Genomic DNA, 22,320 nt, shown 5'->3' on the forward strand with positions numbered 1-22,320 from the left:
GAGAGGGCCCAGCAATTTGTTTTAACAAACCCTGTTGGTAATTCTGATGCATGCTACAGTTTGCAATTCACTTTTTAAAAGGGAAAGCCAAGTAGCAGAATCCCCACGCTGAGGGGCTTTAGGACTGAAAATTAGAAGGTCGCAGGTTATATTTCAGACTCTAATATTAATTTCAAACTCACCTTTCTTGTGCTTCTTTATGTTTCTGTTTTTCCTTTTATTTAACACAGAATAAGGTACGTGTGCCTTTGGGTAGACATTGGGGGGATGCTGGCCTCTCTTCTAGCTGAACACAATCTTCAGAGAAAAGTATGGCTCTGAAATTTTTACCTGGGAAACTAATGGGCTGTCACAGAAAAAAAAGCAGTCGGAGGTCTCTTCCAGATTGTTCTTCTGCTGGATTATTTGTGTCTACAGTGAGCCTTTTTCTGATTATATAATAGGATAAGAAAAGGCAGAAAATCTCATTTGTATTTCCATGGCAACTTGTTCTCTTAGCAACAAGCCCTCTCCTTTCGCTGAGTTCTAAAGGCACTTCTGGGTCTGAGAACCTGGCCAGAACCTCCTTCCCCAAGGCAGCTGGAGGGCTTGAGGACCCCAGGAAGATCCCTTCTCCATGCTCTGCTCGGCTCACAGAAGAGACTGAAACACAATGAAGATGTGGGACAGGGGTAACTAAGTCCCTGGGCCCATCCTTTCCTTCCTCACACCAGGACTTGGGTACAGAACTACTCAGACACAGTGATGGAATAAAATCTTAAAAAAACAACAAAAAAAAACCTGAAAGGAGCTTCTTACCTTTCCAGATTCACGGGGTAGCTGATGGGACCATAGGGTAGATGGGGCTGTTTATAACTGGTTCTGTCTCAAGTTTGTCAGTTTTCCCTGAGAGGGAGCTTATGGATAGAGGACAAAGAAATGTGCTAGTACTAGGCCTCTTGAAATTTAGAACCAAGGGTCTGGAGGAGGAACTAAGGCTGGAAGAAGGCGAGTGTAAAACTATTGCACTAAAATCACCCCCTCAGTCCCCAAAAGGCTGATGATGGGCCTTTGATCATCTCCTGTGGGGTCTTTCTGCTTTCCTGCCATTCCTTGGAAACCGAAGGTGTTGGATAATAAGCCAAGAGCTCCCATATCCCAGCCAGTATCTGGCTACTGCTGTGCAGTAGCCTCCCACTTCCTAATGTTTTTTGTTACCGTTGTTTTTTGTTTGTTTTTCTTTTTTAACAGAACAATCTTTTTTTTTTTTTTAATGAATTCCAACCCCTGCTAGATTCCTTCCCTCCCCCCACCTCACCCCCATCCTGTTTATGTGATGGAGTCTGTGTTTCTCAAATGCATGCCGACCCTCAGGTGGAAAGTGGGCAGGAATTTTTGCAAGAGGTTTTTTTTTGTTTTTGTTTTTGTTTTTTTTAATTTATTGGACATAAAGCCCCAGACCAGGATATGTGTGTGTCTGTGTGTTTGTGTTTTTTCTCATTTGACCCTCGCCTCTTTTTAAATCTACCCCCTTTTATAATCTAGTGTAGAGAAAGCAAATTTGAATCTGGAAAGCAAACCGTTGTATATAGTTGCGGTAACAATCATGAAGAGAGCTGGGCTGTCTGCTCAGTAATTTGTTTTAAGAAACAAATTGATTGCAAATCCATGCCAGGCCAGCTGAAGAGGCCTTCTTCCATCACTGCCAGAGGCCCCTCTCCTGAGGTTCCTCTGTCCATCAGGCTTGTCTCCTCCCAGCAAGATTCGTCTGTTCCGTGCCACTTGCGTTTCAATAAAGCTATCTCCTGTATTGTCCACTGGTTCTATCTAGTTCCCTCTCTGTCTGGTTTCTGTCTCCATTTATCTTGTGGCCCATTCCTGATCTGCAAGGTGAGACTACTGGTGGTCATTTGCCTAACCAAGAGGTAAACCTCATCTGCCTGGAAATGTTTGATCCTCAAATCCTAAGCAGGAGTTCTGGACCCCTTTGGTTGGGACAGGGGTGGATGTGGTTCCTACCTGCATGCTGTGGACATAGCCTCCTTCACCAGCCCAAAATTCAGGGTTCTTGAGTCCTCCATCCACTGCCACAATGTTTGAAAATCGACCACCCTCCGGACTTTCCTAAGTTTTCTTCCAGGGGTGAAGGCAAATTAACCTATGAGAAAAGAAGCTGTTCTAATGGAACCGGGAAAGAAGGAAAAGAAGTCCTACAATTCCCTACTATGGAATTTCGAGGTCCAAGAAGCAATCTTTTTTTTCCCTACGAAATTGTAGTAACACAACCCACCTGTCCTCTAACATGGGAGGTGACAAAATATGTTTAGAGCTATCCTCAAATCAAGGAGTCAATCTTTAGGAAGATACTCAGATGAACCGACAACCCCAGATCACTATCAATTTAGCAGCCACAGGCGTAGAACTAGGTGAGGAATTGCCATCTGGTTTCCTCTGCCACTTGGGAGAGTCAGAGTTCCTAGAAACCATTTTAAGGCACTCAACCTGAACAGCTACTAAAAATTACCTGTTTCTCTTTGGTCTAGCGCTTCCCACTCCCAATAACATATCATTCCATCCATCTGGCACTACATGCTCACCAACCTGCCCTGATTCTTTCTTAATTTGCAATTTAATTTTTTTGTTAATTCTGCCCTGCATTCTTAACTCCTCTCGATAATCCTCTCCACTCGCTCCAGTATTTAGAATTATCTCTATTCTTTCAGCCATTTCCTGTGACCAGCCGTGGGATATCCATATTAAACTACTCTTGTTCCTTCATTCCTTAAACGTCCAGCACAATTTCTCTGGGGGAGAAAAAAAAAAAAATTATACATTCTCAACGAATAGGATTCATTCTCAAATAGACATTCAAGTACTTTCTCCGGAGGAAAGAAATACCATTTCCCACGCAGGTGCCCTCTCCTGGCCAGACATTCCAATTTTGAAGTTGGGCTCAACTAGGCTGGAAAACCAGGGGGTTGGGTCTATTGCAGATGACCACTCCCCGCTGCTCCATCCACTTCAGTTTCTTTTTCCCCTACCTTTGAATTCTTGAGCCTGAGATGAAGAGGCTCACTTGAGCCACTGTTGTTGTTGTTGTTGTTGTTGTTGTTGTTGTTGTTGTTGTTTTTCAGTGTTTGAAGGGGCGAAAAAGGCTGGTTTAAAATAGCTATTTCTGACCCAGAACTCTCTCCTTAAAGCCCTCTACACCCATTCCCATCTCAACTCCTCTCTCCTAACACTGTAGCTTATACCTGAAAGATCCATGAATCTAAAGTCCTCTATCATCGGCTTTGTTCCAAGTGAGTTTACTAACTTGCTGTTCCACTCAGGAAAGCCCCCTAACCTTTCTGGAGCTCAGTTTTCACAAAAAATGCGAAGCGATTCTCGCGGGAAAAGGTGCAGTTTTCGTCTATACGGCAGGAGGCGCTGTCTCTGGAGGTTTAGACCCATTCCCCGCCCCCTTCTAGCTCCCGCCCGACTCTGGTGCGCAGGCGCGGCTTCGCGGATTGGCCGCGCGCGGGAGCCGTCATTCAGTGGCGGGTCCCGGCCGTGGGGCTGGCGGGCTGAAGGGAAGAAAGATGGCGGCAGCGGCGGCGGCTGGTGCGGCCTCGGGGCTGCCGGGTCCGGTGGCACAAGGACTGAAGGAGGCGTTGGTGGATACGCTCACCGGGATCCTATCCCCAGTGCAGGAGGTGCGAGCGGCTGCCGAGGAACAAATTAAGGTGCTCGAGGTGACAGAGGGTGAGTGAGGCGGGACCATCACGAGGATGTGTCGGACCTGGGCCGGCCGTACTGTCCGCTGACCGCAGCTCCGGACCGGCTGGGGACAAGGGGAGCCTGAGCCAGTGGAGATCTGGGCGCCGAGGCCCAGCAGGCAGGAGTGGGGCAGGAAGAGAGGATGATGTCCCCGGTGGCTGTGAAAGTCCCGGAGAGGGGAGGCGCGCCTGGAGGAGAGGGTCGGGAGAGGTGGAGCCTCGGAGGGGAGAGGGAGGGTGGAGACTTGAAAAGCTAGATGGAGCCTAGGATCTGCAGAGGACCGAGATGGAGCTAGACTTGCTGCTTTGGAGGAAGTCGCGCGGTCTGGGAAATATTTTTGAGTTCAGAACCAGGATCTTTTGCTGTCCTCTTCGCCAGCTCGGTTGTGCTGGAATAGGAGTAAAGGGAGTTGTTAGAAGTGGTGAGAGGGCAGAGCCTTGAGAACGCGGCTATCAGAGCTTAGTAGATATCAAACAAGTTTCTGCCTCCGAGTTATAAACCTAGCTGGTCGGTTTACCTCTTAATGTTTTCCTAGAAATCAAATTCAGTGCATGTGCAGCTGATTCACCTTCCTGGCCATAGTCCCCTTTAATTTTCCAAATAATTTACACTTATTAAATACCTCTGTGTGCATTTCTATTTGGAGGAACCGATCATCCTTTGTCTTTGACTCTTTGTCCCGGTACTCCTATTATATGCTTTAAAGTGATGGAGAAAAAAAATAAACTATTGGTTTGAGATGGTCAATTTCCTGCTGAGTGGGCCTTTCACCAGGCCGCGTGTAACCACTTTACTAAGAACAATTTGATCCTAAAACAGGAGAAGGGAAAAATCCTCTTGGTCTTTATGTAAGAAATATATCTGGTCTGTTAAAGGCTTCGCTGGAAGAACTGCAAATCCTTAGACTGTCTCCCAGCTCAGCCACCTCTTAAAGACCTCTTCCGAGATATGGGAGATTGTCCATGGTCTGACAAATCACACTCAAAACCTTGAGTTCGCTCTTCTACTGGGATTAGGATTTTATTGAAAAGAACTTCGGACAAATCTCCCTTTAATTTTCCCTCACCGCATGAGAGAGCTATTGGAAATACGTTGAGATTTGGGATATAACAGGTTAAGGACCATTTTGAAGGCCTAATTGTAATTGTCATTGTTCTATAAAATGTCAGACCCTACAATAGGAGCAATTGCTGGTTAGGAGAAAGCTCGTTAAGAACCATGCATAGATTGATTGGAGTTATTCTAGTCTCGGTAAAATTTTTGTATTCACATTGTCTCTGCCTCCCTTGGATGTGAAGGAGGAAGAGTGACAAAGCAAAGGAACCTCATCACATTCAAGTTACTACTTGAATAAAATTGACGGTCTGATGGCTTCCCTGAATGCTAGCCGGTGATCCTGGTGTCCCAAATGTATGTCTGGCACCTTCCTACAAAAGGTGAACCTGAGTGCATGTTTTAACTGCCCAATAACAGCTCCACTTGGGCTCTGATCCCTTCTCTAGCCAATGCCATGGTCTCATCTAGGCAAAGTCTAGGACTGTGTCAATTTCTTGAGAGCTTTTTGAAATTCTAGTCTCGCTTTCTTCATCTTTTGGGGTCTTGAAATCTAAAACAGAATTGCAGAGTTTTGCATTTGATTTAGGCCACTGATGGAAATAGACTGAAACACACACACCTTAACTTACTGGTAATGTGCTATCAGGCATGCTGTGCAACATGAAACGGCTATAATACAGTGACCTGATATCAGTGGTCTAGTACTAAGGCATATGACGCACAGGGTCAGGATGTGATGTACAGGGTTGGACCAAGTCTCTGGAGTTGATTGAAGTGCTTTGGACCCTTTGGAGGCTCTTTTTGTTTTTTAAATAAGTCCAACTCCTTATATTTACTTAAAAAACTATAAAAATTCACCCCTTTCAGTAACCTAGTTTTAGGTGGAGAGTGGTGAGCCATTCTTCAGATATAGTACCTTGCTTCTCTCCCTTCCTCCTTACCGCCTTTAACAAGTTATTTTTTGCCATTGGGTCCAGAGTACCTCCTGTCTTGTATTCTGTCTGAATCTCAAATGTTTCCTTAACATGGTCACTAGTTTCTTTTCCACTAGCCATTGCCTTCCTTTATATGAAAATATAGCACCTGGCTTCCTAGCCAGAATTTAGCCAACCATCTGTCCTGATGAAACTGGTAGGATGTTGCTCCTGCTATTATATTAGAACATCCTGCAGGCCAGGGCAGGAGCATTCTTGCAAATGAGTGAACAAGATCATTTTCGACTCCTTTGGAGTTGCTTCACATTTTAGTTTTATCCTAGTGGAAGAAACCTTGCTTTCTGGTCCTCTGAAATACACTTCCTTAAAATTTGAAGTTAATGAGAAATCTGAGAGTTGGTATCTACTATTATTTGTATTCTGGTAATCTTTTGATCTTTTTGGTTCTATGGGGCCAACATCAGGTGACAACCAAATATGGTTGTTTCTAGTCCCTCTGTCCCCTCAAATAACTGTCTTTGTGAGCCATTTATTGTTGCCTCACACAGGAGACTGGCCCCAGTTGATCTTTAAGATTAACCAGTCTACTCCCTTTGACAAATAGGTGTACCACCTTCCTTGGTTGCCAGGTGATGACCCCTAGTCTTGGAGCTTAAGTGGAAGAATCTCTAACTTTGAGGGAAAGGGCACAGGTCATTTGTTAACCCTCTGTTAAATGGAGAGACAAGAGAGGTTGACATGCTCTGACCAGATTCTTGGGTAGATGAAATTTTAAGAAACATTTATCCCAGAAAATAGGATTGAAGTTGCTGGAGCCCAAAGCACATTCTGCTCCTGATTTGAGAAGCATAGTGCAAGTTTGGAAGTTCCTCTATTATTACAGTATTCCAACAGATAATTGTTACCCTTTCTTTTCTCTTAGGAAGACTGAGATTTTGAGTTTGATGAACAGAGTTTGCAGGAATTTAGTTTTGCTTCAACAGAGTAAGAATAAGTCTTTTGATCTGTTAGAACATTCATCTAATTCTTGTTTTATTTAACACACGGAGTCATATAAAGCATTTTATAAACATAGTAATTAAAAAGATTGGGAAGTTTGTGAACTGCTGAAGATCTCTTACATCAGAGTCTAATGTTCTCTACTGAGCTTTTCTTTTTTGTCTGACTTATGAGAAGATCATGACTTTTGAGAATGTCACCTCTTTATTTTTGGTGTATTTATGCTTTACTTTTTTATATCTTAGAATGAAGTTTTTCCTTCTTTTCCTTCTTTCTCCGTTTTCCTCTAAGAGCAGCATCACCCAAGTGGTAGAATGAGTTGCTTTCATTCATAAGCTCTAATTCTCCAGGCCAGCATAGCAGACTTTCTTACATAACCAAATTTAGACCCTAGGTCATTTTCTTCTCTTAGTTATTTCTTTTTGTCTATTAGAAGTAAAGGCATTTTTCCCTGCCATTTGTCTTTGACTTAGTCTTTTCTGTCTTGCTCCCAACAGATGCCTCACATAAAATACGTTTTTTCCCTTCCGTCACCATTATATTGAACTGGGGAGGGGGTAATTATCTCTCCCTCACCTTTCCTGGCATTCAGATGCTGCCCATATATCAGTGTTGATTCCCCCATCTTAGATGCCTAGAAAGATGTTCCTGCTGGCTGGAAGTTTGCTTTCTGGTTCTCATGGGCACTTTTCTGGCTCTCTTACAGTATAGCGTAAGCACTGTCACCTGCGAAGGGAGCCCCTCAAGGATCCAGACGCACTCCTGGGCATGTGGCGGGCACTGAGCCGAGCGGAAGGCGGCCACGCTCGGAAAAAGGCCAGTGGTGGAGTTTTCTTTTTCCTTTCACCTGTGGTTTTGTGGTGCTCACCAACCTCCATAAGAAAAGGGGGGCTTTTCCAGAGCTATACTCAGAACTACGTCCTTTCCCAACCAAACCCTATTCACAATTCTTCTTAGTAGTAGCTTCCCTGACTGTCAAAGCACTGCCAAGTCTCATGTCTCTCTAGTGACCCTTAAGTCCAGTAGCATATGTTTCTTAACTTACCCTTTATCCTCCGTGCTCTCCTTTGGATCTTCCCTTCGAAGCCAAGTTTTAGATAATGCTTTTGCCTAGTGAGGTGAGAGGAGAGAAAGAGGAGCAAGGATAATGATAGAGGGGAGCAAAAGACTAAAACCCCAGAGAATGAGCTAGGGAAGGAGGGCAAAGGCTTTCTTGGAAAGGAAGTCAGAGGATACCATTTTGTGCTGGATGAGAGTATACTCAGGAACCTGTAGTCAGGGTGAAAACCCAGGTTGACAGAATGGGTTTATCTTACTTCATCTTGGGAAAAGAAACCAGACAAAAATGGCATTAGAAAGCTAACTTCTTACAACCCATTTGAATGTCCCCTTTCGGCTTAATTGATTGTAGATTGAATCTTAGTTTAATCTGAATTGTTGTTTTCAAAGCAAGACAAAATAAAACAGCTGTGTATGTCGGTGTTTCTTGTACTTTTCCTGCCTTAACCATCCCAAAGCAAGTTATTCAGCGGTTCTTTCTAGTTTATGTTGAAGACACCAATCAGCAAAACTGGAAATCCCCCAATACACACTAATATAAGTAAAAGTACCTTTTCTTTATAGACACACTTAGTTGTATTTCTTCAAAAAATACGTGGTCTCTGTTAAGTGAGTATCTGTAAGTAGAATTTTTACTACCTAACAGAAATCAGTGGACAGGAGCAACCATATTGATCGTTTAAAACATGTGAGAGAACTTGAGGGTTTTTTTTCTGGCTTTTCCTTATGTGCGTTAGTTTTAAAGCAGAGTTCACCACACCACCGCTATCACTCCTTGTAAATAATTCTTACAGCTTTTAAGTAAACTAAAGTTTTATGGTATGAAAATCTTCTATGGTGACTGATATCTCTGTATTTCTAATGGGCATATAGTCTAGGCAGAATAGGAAATACATTAAACAGGAAATACTATTAAATAAATAATAATTGAATTTCACTCTTACATCCCCCTATAACCTAATGCAAGTGAGTTCTTGGTCTTTGAAATTTTGGGATTTCCAAACTAGAGCTGATCATGTGACCACTGTTTTTGAAACTGTGGGAGCCTGTAGAAAAGAAAATCTGTTCTGTTTATCCAGTCTTTAGTTAATGGTGATTATCGTCTTTGAAGATTTTCTTTCTCATCAGTGCTTTTCAGCAGAGAGTTATATACTTGAACTTTCAAGCTTCTTCTTTCCTGTGTGGAGGAAATAAGCTTTCAGAGAAATTTATCTTATGATGTTTGTTGTAAGTACAGATCCCCTGGTTGACTTAGGTTTCTGTGCCCCTCATGGATCTTAATCTTCTGACGACCTCTTACTCTCACCATCCCTTGCAATCTCAGTGATGCATGAAGCGAAGTGATTAGTGGAAATTGGGGTGTGATCTTTGATGATCTTGATACTAGATCTTGTATTAGAGTGGATAGCTCCCAGCTATTGTGATTGTTACCAGAGTACTACCTACCTTCTTCTGGCACTGGTATGGAAGAAATGTATTCACACTACCCTTTTCTTCCAAAGGAATAGACTTGATATTCTCAGGTTCATGAGAAAGGACCCTCAAATAGTGGCAAGACTTAGGTGTAGTTTGCCTGGTCTTCATGCTATAATGATTCTTCTAATTGGTACCAGTGTTGACTGGTGGAAAATGCATGGTTCCTTGTCTGTTCTGTGAGCCTTAGTGTTGACCCTATAACTGTAACAGTATCTGTGCTTTCATTGAAAAAGTAATTATTCATATTTGTTTAAATTTTAAAGTCCCACCTCAAGTTTCAAACCCTTTCAAAAACTCTCATTTTCATACCTCAGTATCTTTTCCACATTGTATGAGTAAAGATTTTGTTCATCTTGATCCCATTTTAGTTTGTCTGTATAGTAATGATCCAAAAATTGTGCTCTTGCCAGGAATATTAAAACCCATATCATAATGGTCCATGCAAAAGTTGAAATATGTGCTTTACAAGAAAATACTGTATGGGCCATATAATTTATGAATATATAGAGATCATCCTTAAAGATGTCACATAATTGTCACAGAACTGATTGACTATTTCCAGGGATGCTAAACCTGGGTGGACAGTAACTTCTAAACAGACTACGGGTTATAAAGTTAACATCCATCATCACACTAAGTATCTGAAGTCAAAGGAAGTGGGGGTCCCTTTACAAGTGCTCTTTTCTCCCTTCTCCTTCTTTAATTGGATTTCATACATGCATTTTAGAGAGCTTTTTTACCATTAAACTTGAACTTTGGTTGGTATCCACGAGGTCTTCCAGAATTATATCTGATTCATGTGTTTTAGTCCATTCTGAAGGTTGACTCCCATATCTTTAGGTTGTAGACACCTACTATTTTTCCCATTATAAATAAGTTTAATATGTACCAGAGTCTGAACTATCTAAACTAATCCTAAGAATTAGGATGCACTTCAGTATTTTTAGAGGTAATTCTGCAGGTTTGAAGTGTTTACTTGTGATTTAATCACTTGACTAAATGCTTTAGAGAGAATGTGGCTTCTTTCATGGTGTTCTTGCAAAAGTACTCTTTCCTGAGTGAAAAGATAGGTGCCATAAGATTGTGTCAAAAACTGCAGCTTAGGGGCACTGGGTGGCTCAGTCGGTTAAGTGTCGGACTCTTGATTTTGGCTCAGGTCATGGTCTCCCCGTTCACGTGTTGGGGCCTCGCATCCTGCTCTGTGCTGACAGAGCAGAGCCTGCTTGGGATTCTTTCTTCCTCTCTCTCTCTGCCCCTCCCCCGTGCATGAGTTTCTGTATTGTGTGTGCACTCTCTCTCAGAATAAGTAAATTCACTTAAAAAAAAAAATACAAAGAAACCCTGCAGCTTAAGCGCGTAATGAGTGAGGAATCGATGGATTCAGTAAAGAGGCCAGACATAAAATGGAAAAATCAGTAGCCTTCATATAAAAGCCTAGAGGATGTAAAGTGGTTTTTAAAAACCCATTTACAATAGCAACAAAGAAGATTAAATACTTAGGAATAAAATTAATAGGAATTGTAAAGGAACCTATTGGGTGAAACTGTTTAAACATTCCTGAAAGACTTAAAAAGTAGACTTGAACATAACTGCTTAACGAGTATGGGTTTTATTTTAGGATGATGGAAATGTTTTGGAATTAGGTAGAGGTGACTGTACTAAGTGCCACTGAGTTTTTCATCTTAAAATGGTTATGAATTCTACCTCAATTTAAAAAATATCTTCCAGGGCACCTGGGTGACTCAGTCGGTTAAGCATCCAGTTTGGCTCAGGTCATGATCTCACGAGTTCAAGCCATGCCTCGGGCCCTACACTGACAGCACAGAGCCTACTTGGGGTTCTCTCTCTCTCCCTGCCCTTCCCCCACTTGAATGCTCTCTTTCTCTTTCAAAATAAATAAACTTTAAAACATATATATCTTTCAGAGATATGTATTAAAGCATTTACAGAGAAATGGGTGGGAAAAATAGACTTGAACAAATGGAAAGACATATGCTATCCTTGGATAGGACAACTCAACATTATAGATGAGTACACAAGTTGATTCTAAAGTGTGTAGAAAAACAAACATGGAAGAGTAGCTCCAAAAATACTGAACAGGAAAAAGCTCTGACGAGGGACTAATTCTACCAGATATTAAAACATCTTATAAAGGCTCTATAATTAAAATAAACAGAGTGGCACTGGTATGTGAATACACAAATAGAACTGTGGAATAGAATAAGAAGTCCAGAAATAGGCACAAGTATCTATGGAAATTTAATGTAGATAGAGGTGACATCTCACTCAAGTTATTGGGGTAAAGGTGGACATTTTAATAAAGGGTACTAGGACAACCAGGTAGGTATTTGGAATCAGATCAGTATCTCATACCATACAAAAAAACAAGTTCCAAATAGATTAGAAACCTAAAAATTTAAAACGTGAAACTGTACAGGAGCTGCCTGGGTGGCTCAGTCGGTTAAGTGTCCAACTTCGGCTCAGGTCACAATCTCGCGGTTTGTGGGTTTGAGCCCCGCCTCAGGCTCTGTGCTGACAGACAGCTCAAAGCCTGAAGCCTGCTTCAGATTCTATCTCTCCCTCTCTCTCTGCCCCTCCCCCGCTTGTGCTATGTCTCTCAAAAATGAATAAATGTAAAAAAAAAAAATTCTTTTTTAAATGAAACTGTACAAATTCTAGAAGATACAGGTGAATTTTTCTTTAATGCTGGCATAAGGAAAGGCTAACTGTAACTCGAAATTCAGAGACAATAAAATATTGATAAGTCTGACTCATAAAATAATGTTTTTAATTTGCATGACAAAAACCACCATATAAAAAGTAAAAAGACGCCTGGGGGCTCACTTTGGCTCAGGTCATGACCTCATGGTTGGTTCGTGAGTTCGAGCCCCACATCGGGCTCTGTGCTGACAGCTCAGAGCCTGGAGCCTGCTTCGGATTCTCTCTCTCCCTCTTCTCTGCCCCTCCCCTACTCATTCTCTCTCTTTCTCTCTCGCTCTCTCCCCCCACCCAAAAAAGTAAATAAACATTAAAAAAAAGTCAAAAGCTGAAAAACTGGGAGAAATTTTTCATAGCATACACCCAGACAAAAGGATAATATCCTTAATATATAAAGAACTTTTTCTTTCTTTCTTTTTTTTAATGGTTTCGAGGTTTGGGGGCACCTGGGTGGCTCAGTCAATCGTCCAACTTCGTCTCAGGTCATGATCTCAGTTTGTGAGTTCTAGCTCCTCGTTCTAGCTCCGCGTCAGGCTCTGTGCTGACAGCTCAGCTTCCGATTCTGTATCTCCCTCTCTCTCTGCCCCTCCCCTGCTCGCATTCTATGTCTGTCTCAAAAATAAACAAATTCTTAAAGATAGTTTTAGGGTTTCTGTTGTTGTTGTTTTAGAGAGAGAGATCACTAGCAGGGTAGAGAGGCAGAGGAAGAGAGGATCCCAAGCAGGCTGCATGCTCAGCATGAACCCAACATAAGGCTCAGTCCCAGAATCCTGGGATCATGATCTAAAAGCCAAAGTCAAGAGTCTGACTCTCAACTGACTGAGCCACCCAGGCACCCCAGTATAAAGAACTCTTAAAAACTAGGGACTCTGTTTCCCTGTCTGTATCTGGGAAAGAAGAATGGGATGAGGGTGCTATCTAGAAGGATGGGGTTAGGAGGGAGCAACCCAGAGGACCTATGGGTAGCAGGAAAGGGTTTGGCCTGAAAATCAAGGTGCGAAGAGATGGTAGATGGGGTTGTCAAGAACCTGCCATGCAGCTGTTTAGTGCCAGGAGTCAGCACCACCTGCGGATGGATCCCGGCTGCTGCCCAGCTTGCTCACTAGACTCTTGGGAGGGGAAAGGTGAGTAGAGAGGTCCCAGGAGGCAGGCCTCCTGGGACTCAGGAGTGGAGATGGTGGTTGGAGATAGCCCCCAGGCCACCTCACTGGGCCTTTCTCAGTCAGTTACCTTCTCTGGACTTGGAGTACATAGGGAACCGTGAGCCCCTGACCCTTGCTGCCAAGGAATGTCCTGCCCACCTAGGCCAGGTGAAAGCTGGCTGAAGGCTGGAGCAGGTGCTGAAGCTGTCCCACCAACCCTCGACTTCCCCTGCCAGCATGTCACACCATCACTCCCTAAAGTCACCAAGTAAGCCTGAATGCGAAATGCCCCTTTTTGGAGTAAGGGAGCAGGAGGCCACTGTGGCAGAAACTGACAGGGCAGACCTGGAAGAAGCAGAGGTGGTGGGGGAGCTGGGGCCTAAAGCCTGGGCCTGTTTCTACTGCCTGGAACACCTGTGCCTAGAGCTGGAGCAGATGGCAAGACTCCAGCAGCTGTACTTGCAGGCGCAGAGGCCCCCAGGGAATCCTGAAGCGCAGGAGGAGAAGGAGCCAGGCTGGGCCCCTTCACCTCCACCTCTCCTGCCCCAGGCGAGTGAGGTACACGGATTATTCAGCCACACACAGGAGACAGCTTTACCCCTAAAGGGAGGGGTGCCTAGTACCAATTCTCCCAGGCTGTTAGAGGCCCCAGCAGAACTAGCTCACATCTTTTTATCCTCCCAGGAACACAAGCAGGATCTCTCCTACTGGAACGAGGTCAGGGTCCTGCTAAACAGGATCCATTGGAGGAGTCTGAGACATTTTGAGTCCCCTGCCCCTCCTGATGGCCCACCCCTAGGATTGAGTCAAAGTATGTTCCTAAAAGACCTCAATGCCAGCCCCTCCAGAAGACCTTTATGCCATCGCTGTGGTTAAGAAGCAACAAGCAAAAACCTTTGTGTATGCTGAGAACTCCTGGTGCAGGGACGTGACCCCGCATGGAGGGGTGTGCATTGAAGTCTTCTTCCTCACCCTTTGCCCTGTTTTGCTGCTTTGGGGTACCGACAGGAAAAGCTGCTCATGCTCACCCTTCTCTCTGAAGAGAGGGCTGGATCTTTCTCCTCTGGGCAGCCTGGCAGAGGAACCCTGGTTCCCTGAGAGGCTCCAAGGTACGGCAGCCCCTGGGCTCCTTGCTGGTTGCCAGAAATCCCGGGCCTAGACAGCGTGAACTAACTTACTCATTATGAGTCCATGGAGAGTATTTGGCGTGGAGATCATCTGGGGCCTAGTGTTTTGCAGATGTATATCTAAGCAGAATGATATGTGTATCTCTATGAGTCTGTCACTGTTGTGAACTGGCTGGATGCAACCATCTTTTCTGAATCATACATTCAAAGAGTTGGTCTTCTGGGTGAGGTAACTGCAGAAGGCTGGAACTAACCTTCATTCCTCAGTGGGCAGTTTGTAAAAGTCTTGTTTTCCTCCTCATAAGTCCGTGGACAGCCCCAGAACAGAGAATGGTACTATCTTGGGTGCCTCTGCATTGAGTCTTGCCTATGGAAAATAGCCCCTGAAGACTGAACCTGGAATGGAAGGATCAGGGGCAACATGGAGAGTAGCAGAGTCAGCTTCAAGGTCTGTCTTCAACTGCTTTGGTCCATAATAGCCTTTACAATCAGACCTGAAACCAGAGACTCAGACTAGTTTTTAGATGTTGACAAAATCTGTTAAATTTTCTGAGCCATAGCTCCCTACTTAATCTCCCCAATGATTTAATACCTGCCTACCTACCTCACAGTCTTGTTATGAAGATAAAACAAGATTAAAGTGTAAAAAAATTTTTTTTTAAGGAACAAAGGACCAAAAACCCAGTAGAAAAATGGGAGGGGGATATGGACAGACAGATCACCAGCACCCCCCCCCCCCGCCCCCGACAAAAAAAGGACTCAAACATACAAATAAGGTTTATAGTGGTTAGAGAAATGAAACAACCATTTCTTATCTGTCAGACTGGCAAAATAGTAACACATTCTGTTGGTGAGGCTGTAAAGAAACACTCTTAACATTACTAGTGGGAATGCAAATTGGTACAGTCCTTTTGGAGGAAAATTTGGCCATACCTAACCACACTGTATATGCACTTACCTTTTGATCCAGGAGACCCACTTCTGGGGTTGAAGGTACACCTTCAACAATATAAAAATGCATATTGTTTACTGCAACATAGTGTATAAAAGCAGAATATTGGAAGCAATGTAACTGCCTAGTTATATACATTGATACATTATATACATTCATGAATAGGACAGTGGTTGATTCAATAGGTTGATTCAATAGGTTGAATAAAGTACATCATACAATGGTATGTTATGCAGCTACAAAGAAAAAGAATGAGGAATCTCTGAACTGATGTGGAATGATTTCCAGAATATAATGTTAATTGAAAAAAAAAGTACAGAGGCGCCTGGGTGGCTCAGTTGGTTGAGCGTCCGACTTCGGCTCAGGTCATGATTTCACAGTTCTTGGGTTCGAGCCCCGTGTTGGGCTCTGTGCTGACAGTTCAGAGCCTGGAGCCTGCTTCAGATTCTGTGTCTCCGTCTCTCTGTCCCTCCCCTACTCGTTCTCTTTCTCAAAAATAAATATTAAAAATATTTTTTTAAAGAAAAAGTATAAAAGAATATAATAAACAACTGTTCGTGTAAATAAGAGGACATAAAAAAATACACCTGTATCTGCTCATTAATGCAAAAGAAATACAGGAGAGATAAGCCAGAAGCTGATTGGTTACATGGAGTGGGTTGAGAAAAGGTGGAAAGAAGTTAATAGGGATGTGGATGGAGCGACACTTCTTATAATACTCCTTTTTGTGTAGCTTTGATTGAGAATTGTAGAAGTATCCCTCAAATAAATAATTAAAATCAAACGGTAAAGAGGGCCCAAAATGGAAGTATTAACAAATGAACCTGACCGTATTACAAATGAATAACATAAGTATCATTGGGTGTTGGGAGAGAAAAGAATCCAAGTAACTTTGGTAAATAGTGTGTGGTTCGACTGCATATTGTAAAATTAAAGTCAAAAAGAACTATTCACAAAAACTGTACTCCAGTTAATACATCTGTTTTTCACAAGAGTATGAGTTAATAGTTGTAATTAGTTTATGTGTATACTAAGATTGAAATGAATAGGCAAACTTATTTTAGAAAATGAGAGCCAGAGAAAAAATTACATCAGGAAAAGAGGAAAAGTAGAATGAACCTTTGTATTGACATGGCATTGGATCTGAGGTGTCAGTAGGTGGATGGATGGATGGATGGATGGATGGATGGCAGGCAGATGGATGGGTGGATGTGTAGGTATACGTTAGTATACATACATAGATTTCCTCGTGGTGTTCTCTGAGAAGGCCTAGGAGCAGTGACACCCCAGTAGCATTGAGCACACCTAGCATCTAGATCTTGGTTTCTAAATAGCATTCCCCACTAAAATAAGCACCAGGGCTTACGCAGGGAAAATACAAGATAAGCCTAGAATATCTTGTGATATCAGAACAAAAGGCAGTGCTGTAAAAAGGATGGGAGTGGAGAGAAGTATACAGGACCCAAATGAAAGGAGTGCCAGTGGCCTAAGTAGAATGATCTGGGCAGCAAAATAATGATAGTACTGGCTTAAAACTATAGAATAAAATAAATAACATGAGTCCACACTGGTGTAAAGAAATAATTGGATAAAGAAAGGAGAAGGGACAGTTCCTCATTAGAAAAGAATTACAGTTAATAAGAGTAAAGAAAATAAATACGAAAGCACCATTAGGCAAACAACACGGTGATAATGTTTGCCAATAGGATCTACAGATGGATACTAAAGTCAATGTGTGAAAGTATAAGAAGAAACAAGATATTATCATAATCTCAAAGTATCTCTCCCGAGATTTTTATCATTAAAAGGGAAAAACAGTACCTTTACAGTAGAGAAACCCAGTAGACTGCACATTATCAAGTAAGTGATCATGGTTAACATTTCCAGTAACTTTTCAACATTATGTATTCCCTGATAGGATATTCTGAGGACACAGCATCACTTCTCTGATATTTTTGTCTAAAATGAATAACCTCAGTCTAATCATGAGGAAACTTGGGTCAATCACACATTGAGACACATTCTACAAAGTAACTGATCATTACTCATTGGAAGTGTTCTGGTCATAAAAGACAATAAGAGAATGTCATGCATTAGAGGAAACTGAAGAGACCTGACAGCCAAATACAACATGGGATCTTGGATTGGATCATGAAGCAGAAAAAGGACAATAAGGGAAAAAAACTGGTGAAATTCCAGTCAAGTCTGTAGTTCAGTTAATAGTATTATACCCATGTTAGTTTTTGGTTTTGATCATTGAACCACAGTTGTGTAGGTTGTTAATATCAGAGGAACGTGAGTAAAGGGTATCCATGAACTCTATGTACTGTTTGTCAGCTTTTCTTTAAGTCTAAAAATGATTTCAAAATAAAACATTTAAAAAATACATAGACATAGATCATTTTCAGTAGCTTTTAACCTGTGTACTTGGATAAGCCTTGAACATGAAACACTGCATGGGTGACTTTTTCTTGGTATTAAGCTTTTCTTTTGCATAAATATCCTTTGGATGGCTATTTCAGTGAAACCCAATTGTGATAGTTAGAATTCACTATGGAAAGTAACTTTAGTTACAGAGATAGGAAAGCCAAACAGTGTACTCACTATGGGCAATAAAAGCAATGCTAGCACAATTTATTATTTTATTTTAATTATAGAATTTTTGTTTTTTTTATTAAAAGAACTTCTAAGAACTATTCTCTTACCTTAGCAACTTTAAAATATATAATACAGTATTATTAGCCATAGCTGACATGCTGTACGTTACTTCCCAACTTATTTAATTTTTTTTTAATATTCCTTTTTGAGACAGAGAGAGAGACAGAGACAGAGCATGAGCAGGGGAGGGGCAGAAAGAGAGGAAGACACAGAATCTTAAGTAGGCTCCAGGCTCTGAGCTGTTAGCACAGAGCCCGTCGCAGGGCTCAAGCCCACAAACTGCGAGATCATGACCTGAGTGAGCCGAAGTCGGATGCCCAACAGACTGAGCCACCCAGGTGCCCTACAGATCAGTACTTTTTCTTCTGCAGCTTCTTCACCTCTCTTAGCCTTGATAAAATTTAAGAGAGTTAGGGCCTTGCTCTGGATTAGTCTTTGGCTTAAGGGAATGTTGTGGCTGGTTTGATCTGTCCAGACCACTAAAACTTTCTCCATATCTGTAATAAGATTGTTTCACTTTCTTACCATTTGAGTGTTCACTGGAGTAGCACTTTTGCTTCCATTCAAATACTTTTTCTTTGTATTCACAGCTTAGCTGACACAAGAGGCCTAGCTTTCAGCCTCTCGGCTTTTGACATGCCTTCCTCACCAAGCTTTTTCTAAAGTGTGAGACATGCACCTCTTCCTTTCACTTGAACCCTTAGAGGTTATTACACGGTTTAATTTGGTCTAATTTCAGTATTGTTGTGTCTGGTGGAATAGGGAGGCCCAAAGAGAGGGAGAGAGAAGGGGAAATGGCCAGTTAGTGGGGCCATCATAACACAGCATTTTTCAATTAAGTTCACCATCCTATATGGACACTTTGTGTTGCCTCAAAACAATTACAGTAGTAACGTCAAAGATCACTGATCACCATAACAAATATAATAATGGAGGGACGCCAGGGTGGTTCAGTCGGTTGAGCGTCTGACTCCTGCTCAGGTCATGATCTCACTGCTTGTGAGTTCGAGCCCTGCGTTGGGCTCTGTGCTAACAGCTCAGAGCCTGGAGCCTGCTTCAGATTCTGTCTCCACCTGTCTGCCCCTCCCCTGATTGTGCTCGCTCTCTCTCTCTCTCTCAAATATAAAATAAAACATAAAAAAACTTATATATTTATATATATATATATATATGTATATATATATATATATATATATAATGGAAAAGTTTAAAATATTGAGAGAATATATATATATATATATATATATAATGGAAAAGTTTAAAATATTGAGAGAATATATATATATATATATATATATATATATATATATATATATATATATATATATATAATGGAAAAGTTTAAAATATTGAGAGAATACCAAAATGTGACATAGAGACACAAAGTGAGCAAATACTGTTGAAAAAAATGGCACTGATAAACTTGCTTTACACAGGGTTGCCCCAGACCTTCAATTCATAAAAAAAACTCAGTATCTACAAAGTGCAGTAAAGCAAGGTGCAATAAACAAGGTATGCCTGTAGTCCCACTTAATTTGTTTTTGCTTTTGTTGCCTTTGCTCTTGGTGTCAAATACAGAAGGTCATCGCTAAAACTGATTTCAGGAAACTTAACACCTATGTTTTCTTTTAGAAGTTTTATGGTTTCTGGTCTTACATTCAAGTCTTTAATTAATTAACTTTGAATTAATCAAATAGTAAATTAATTAATTTTGAATTCGTTTTTGTATATGGTGTAAGAGAGTGGTCCAGTTTCATTCTTTTGCATGTGGCTGTCCAGTTTTCCCAGTATCATTTATTTTTTTTAATTTTTTTTTTAAGTTTATTTATTTTTGAGAGAGAGACAGAGACAGAGCATGAGCTGAGCAGGGGCAGAGAGAGAGGGAGACACATAATCTGAAGCAGGCTCCAGGCTCTGAGCTGTCAGCACAGAGCCCGACGCAGGGCTAGAACCCACGAACCATGAGATCATGACCTGAGCTGAAGTCCGGTGCTTAACCAACTGAGCCACCCAGGCTCCCCCCAACATCATTTATTGAAGAGACTGTCCTTTTCCCTTGGAGAGCCTTGCCTCCTTTGTCCTAAATTAATTAACCATAGGTTTATTTCTGGGCTCTGTTCTGTTCCACTGATCTATGTGCCTTTATGCCAGTACCATAGTTTTGATTACTATAGCTTTGTAAATTAATTTTAAATCAGGGAGCCATGATGCTTCTAGCTTTGTCTGTGCTCAAGATTGCTTTGGCTCTTTGGGGTTTCTCATGGTTCCACGCAAATTTTAGGATTGTTCTATTTCTGTGAAAAACGCCATTGGAATTTTTATAGGGATTGCCACAATAACTGATTTTTAAAGTTTTTACTATGTGCCATGTGTTGTTCTCACAGGATTGCTTGGTAACTTGATACCATTATCTTTATTTTGCAGATGGAGAAACTGGGGTTTAGAAAAGATAAGTAACTTGTCTAAGCTTAGACACAGTGGCTTCAGGATTTGAGCCTACACTTGCCTAACCTGTGGTCTTAGCCTCTTCGGCTCCCTGCAAATAGGAATGATGCACCTGTCGTAACTGGTGCACCTACCACAACTGAACACCTCTGAAAAATTACCATTCAGTTTCTAGAACAGTGCTGTCCAGTAGGAATATATTGAGAGTCACAGGTGAAATTTTAAATTTTCTAAAAGTTATATTGGGAAGGTAAAAAGAAAAAGGTAAAATTAAGTTTTAAAACTATTCATTTAACCTAAGGTGTGCAAAGTATTTCAATTTGTAATCCGTATAAGCATTACTAAAATATTTTACATTATTTTGTTTTCATACTAAGTTTGCAGTGTGGTATTTTACACTTGCAGCACATGTCAATTCTCACTAGCCACATCTCAGGTATTCAGTAGTCACTTGTAAGTGATGGCTATCATGTTGGATAGCACAGCCCTAGACTGTGAGATGTGAAAATTATGGTGCCCTCTTGGTCTTACATTCTTCTTCCTCATTTGACAGTTGACTCCCTTGCAAGTATAAATTAGATCTAATTTTTTTAAAAAAAAATTTGTAGTAAAATACACCTAATATTTACCATTTTAACATCTTTAAGTGTACACAGTCCAATGGTATTTAATATACTCACGTTGTTGCACAACTGTCACCACCAATTCTATTCATCTTGTAAAACTGACAGTCTGTAAACCCATTAAGTAACTCCTCATTTTCCCCTCCCCCAGCCCCTGGCAACTTCTGTTAAACTTTCTGTCTTTATGATTTTGACTACTCTAAGTAGCTCGTATCAAAATGGAATCATATAGTATTTGTCTTTTTGTGACTAATGTATTTTATTTAGCATAATGTCCTCAAGATTCACCTATTTTAGCAGTTGTTGTATCATATTGCAGAATTTCCTTCCTTTTGAAAGCTGAATAATATTCCCTTGTACATATATATATACTGCGTTTTATTTGCTCATCTCTGGATAGACACTTGGTTGCTTCTATCTTTTAGCTATTGTGAACAATGGTACTATGAACATGGATATGCAAATATCTCTTCAAGACCCTGCTTTCAGTTCTTTTGGTTATATACCCACAGATGGAATTTGCTAGATCTTATGGTGATTCTATTTCTGATTTTTTGAGGAACTACTGTATTATTCTGCACAGCAGCTATGCCATTTTACATTCCCACCAGTCATGTGTAAGCATTCCAATTTCTCCACACCCTCCCCAGTACTTGTTTTCTGTTGTTTTGGTAGTAGCTATCCTAAATGAGTGTGTGGTGGCATCTCGAAGTTTGGATTTGCATTTCCCTAGTGATGAATGATGTTGAGTGTCTTTTCAGGTGTCTGTTGGCCATTATATATCTTCTTTAGAGAAATACCCATTTGAGTCTTGTGCTCATTTTTGAATTGGGTTGTTTGTTTTGTTGTTGTTGAATTTCAGTTCTCTGTGTTTGGGATATTAATCCCTTATCAGATAAATGATTTTTTTTAGAAAATTTTTTTCTTGTTAAGTAAACTTTACCCCATCGTGGTGCTTGAACTCACGACCCCAAGATCAGGAGTTGCATGCTCTACTGACTGAGCCAGTCAGGCTCCCCCCCCCCCCCCCCGCCCCCACTTTTTAGACAAATGATTTACAAATAGTTTTTTTCCGTCCTGTGGGTTGCCTTTTCACTGTATGGAAGTATTTTTTGATGCACAAAATTTTTGACTTTTTATGAAGTCTGATTTATGTATTTTTTTCTTCTTTCTGTGCCTTTGGTATCATATCCAGGAAATCTGGATTGCCAAATCTAAGATCTTGAAGCTTTTGTCCAGTGTTTGCTTCTGAGATTTTAAGTGTTTTAAGTCTTATATGTATTCCCCTGATTCATTTTGAGTTAATTTTTGTCTATAGTATTTGATAAGGGTCCAGCTTAATTTACTTGCATATGGATATTCAATTTTCCCAACATTTGTTGAAAGCTGCCT

General features: G+C 41.3%; 1 protein-coding gene and 1 pseudogene across 1 annotated transcript in view; both read left to right on the forward strand.

Annotated features, from left to right (window-relative positions):
* Positions 1-3,537: 3,537 nt before the first annotated feature.
* Positions 3,538-22,320, forward strand: part of IPO9 (importin 9) — a 53,683-nt gene continuing 34,900 nt past the window's right edge. The window contains exon 1 of the mRNA XM_042924889.1: positions 3,538-3,723. Coding sequence (XP_042780823.1) covers positions 3,561-3,723 — 163 coding nt within the window. The 5' untranslated portion in view covers positions 3,538-3,560. The remainder of the gene's footprint in view (positions 3,724-22,320) is intronic.
* LOC122211613 lies at positions 12,802-14,956 on the forward strand (annotated as a pseudogene).

This window comes from Panthera leo, chromosome F3, assembly GCF_018350215.1.
Source record: "Panthera leo isolate Ple1 chromosome F3, P.leo_Ple1_pat1.1, whole genome shotgun sequence".
NCBI classification, from domain to species: Eukaryota; Metazoa; Chordata; class Mammalia; order Carnivora; family Felidae; genus Panthera; species Panthera leo.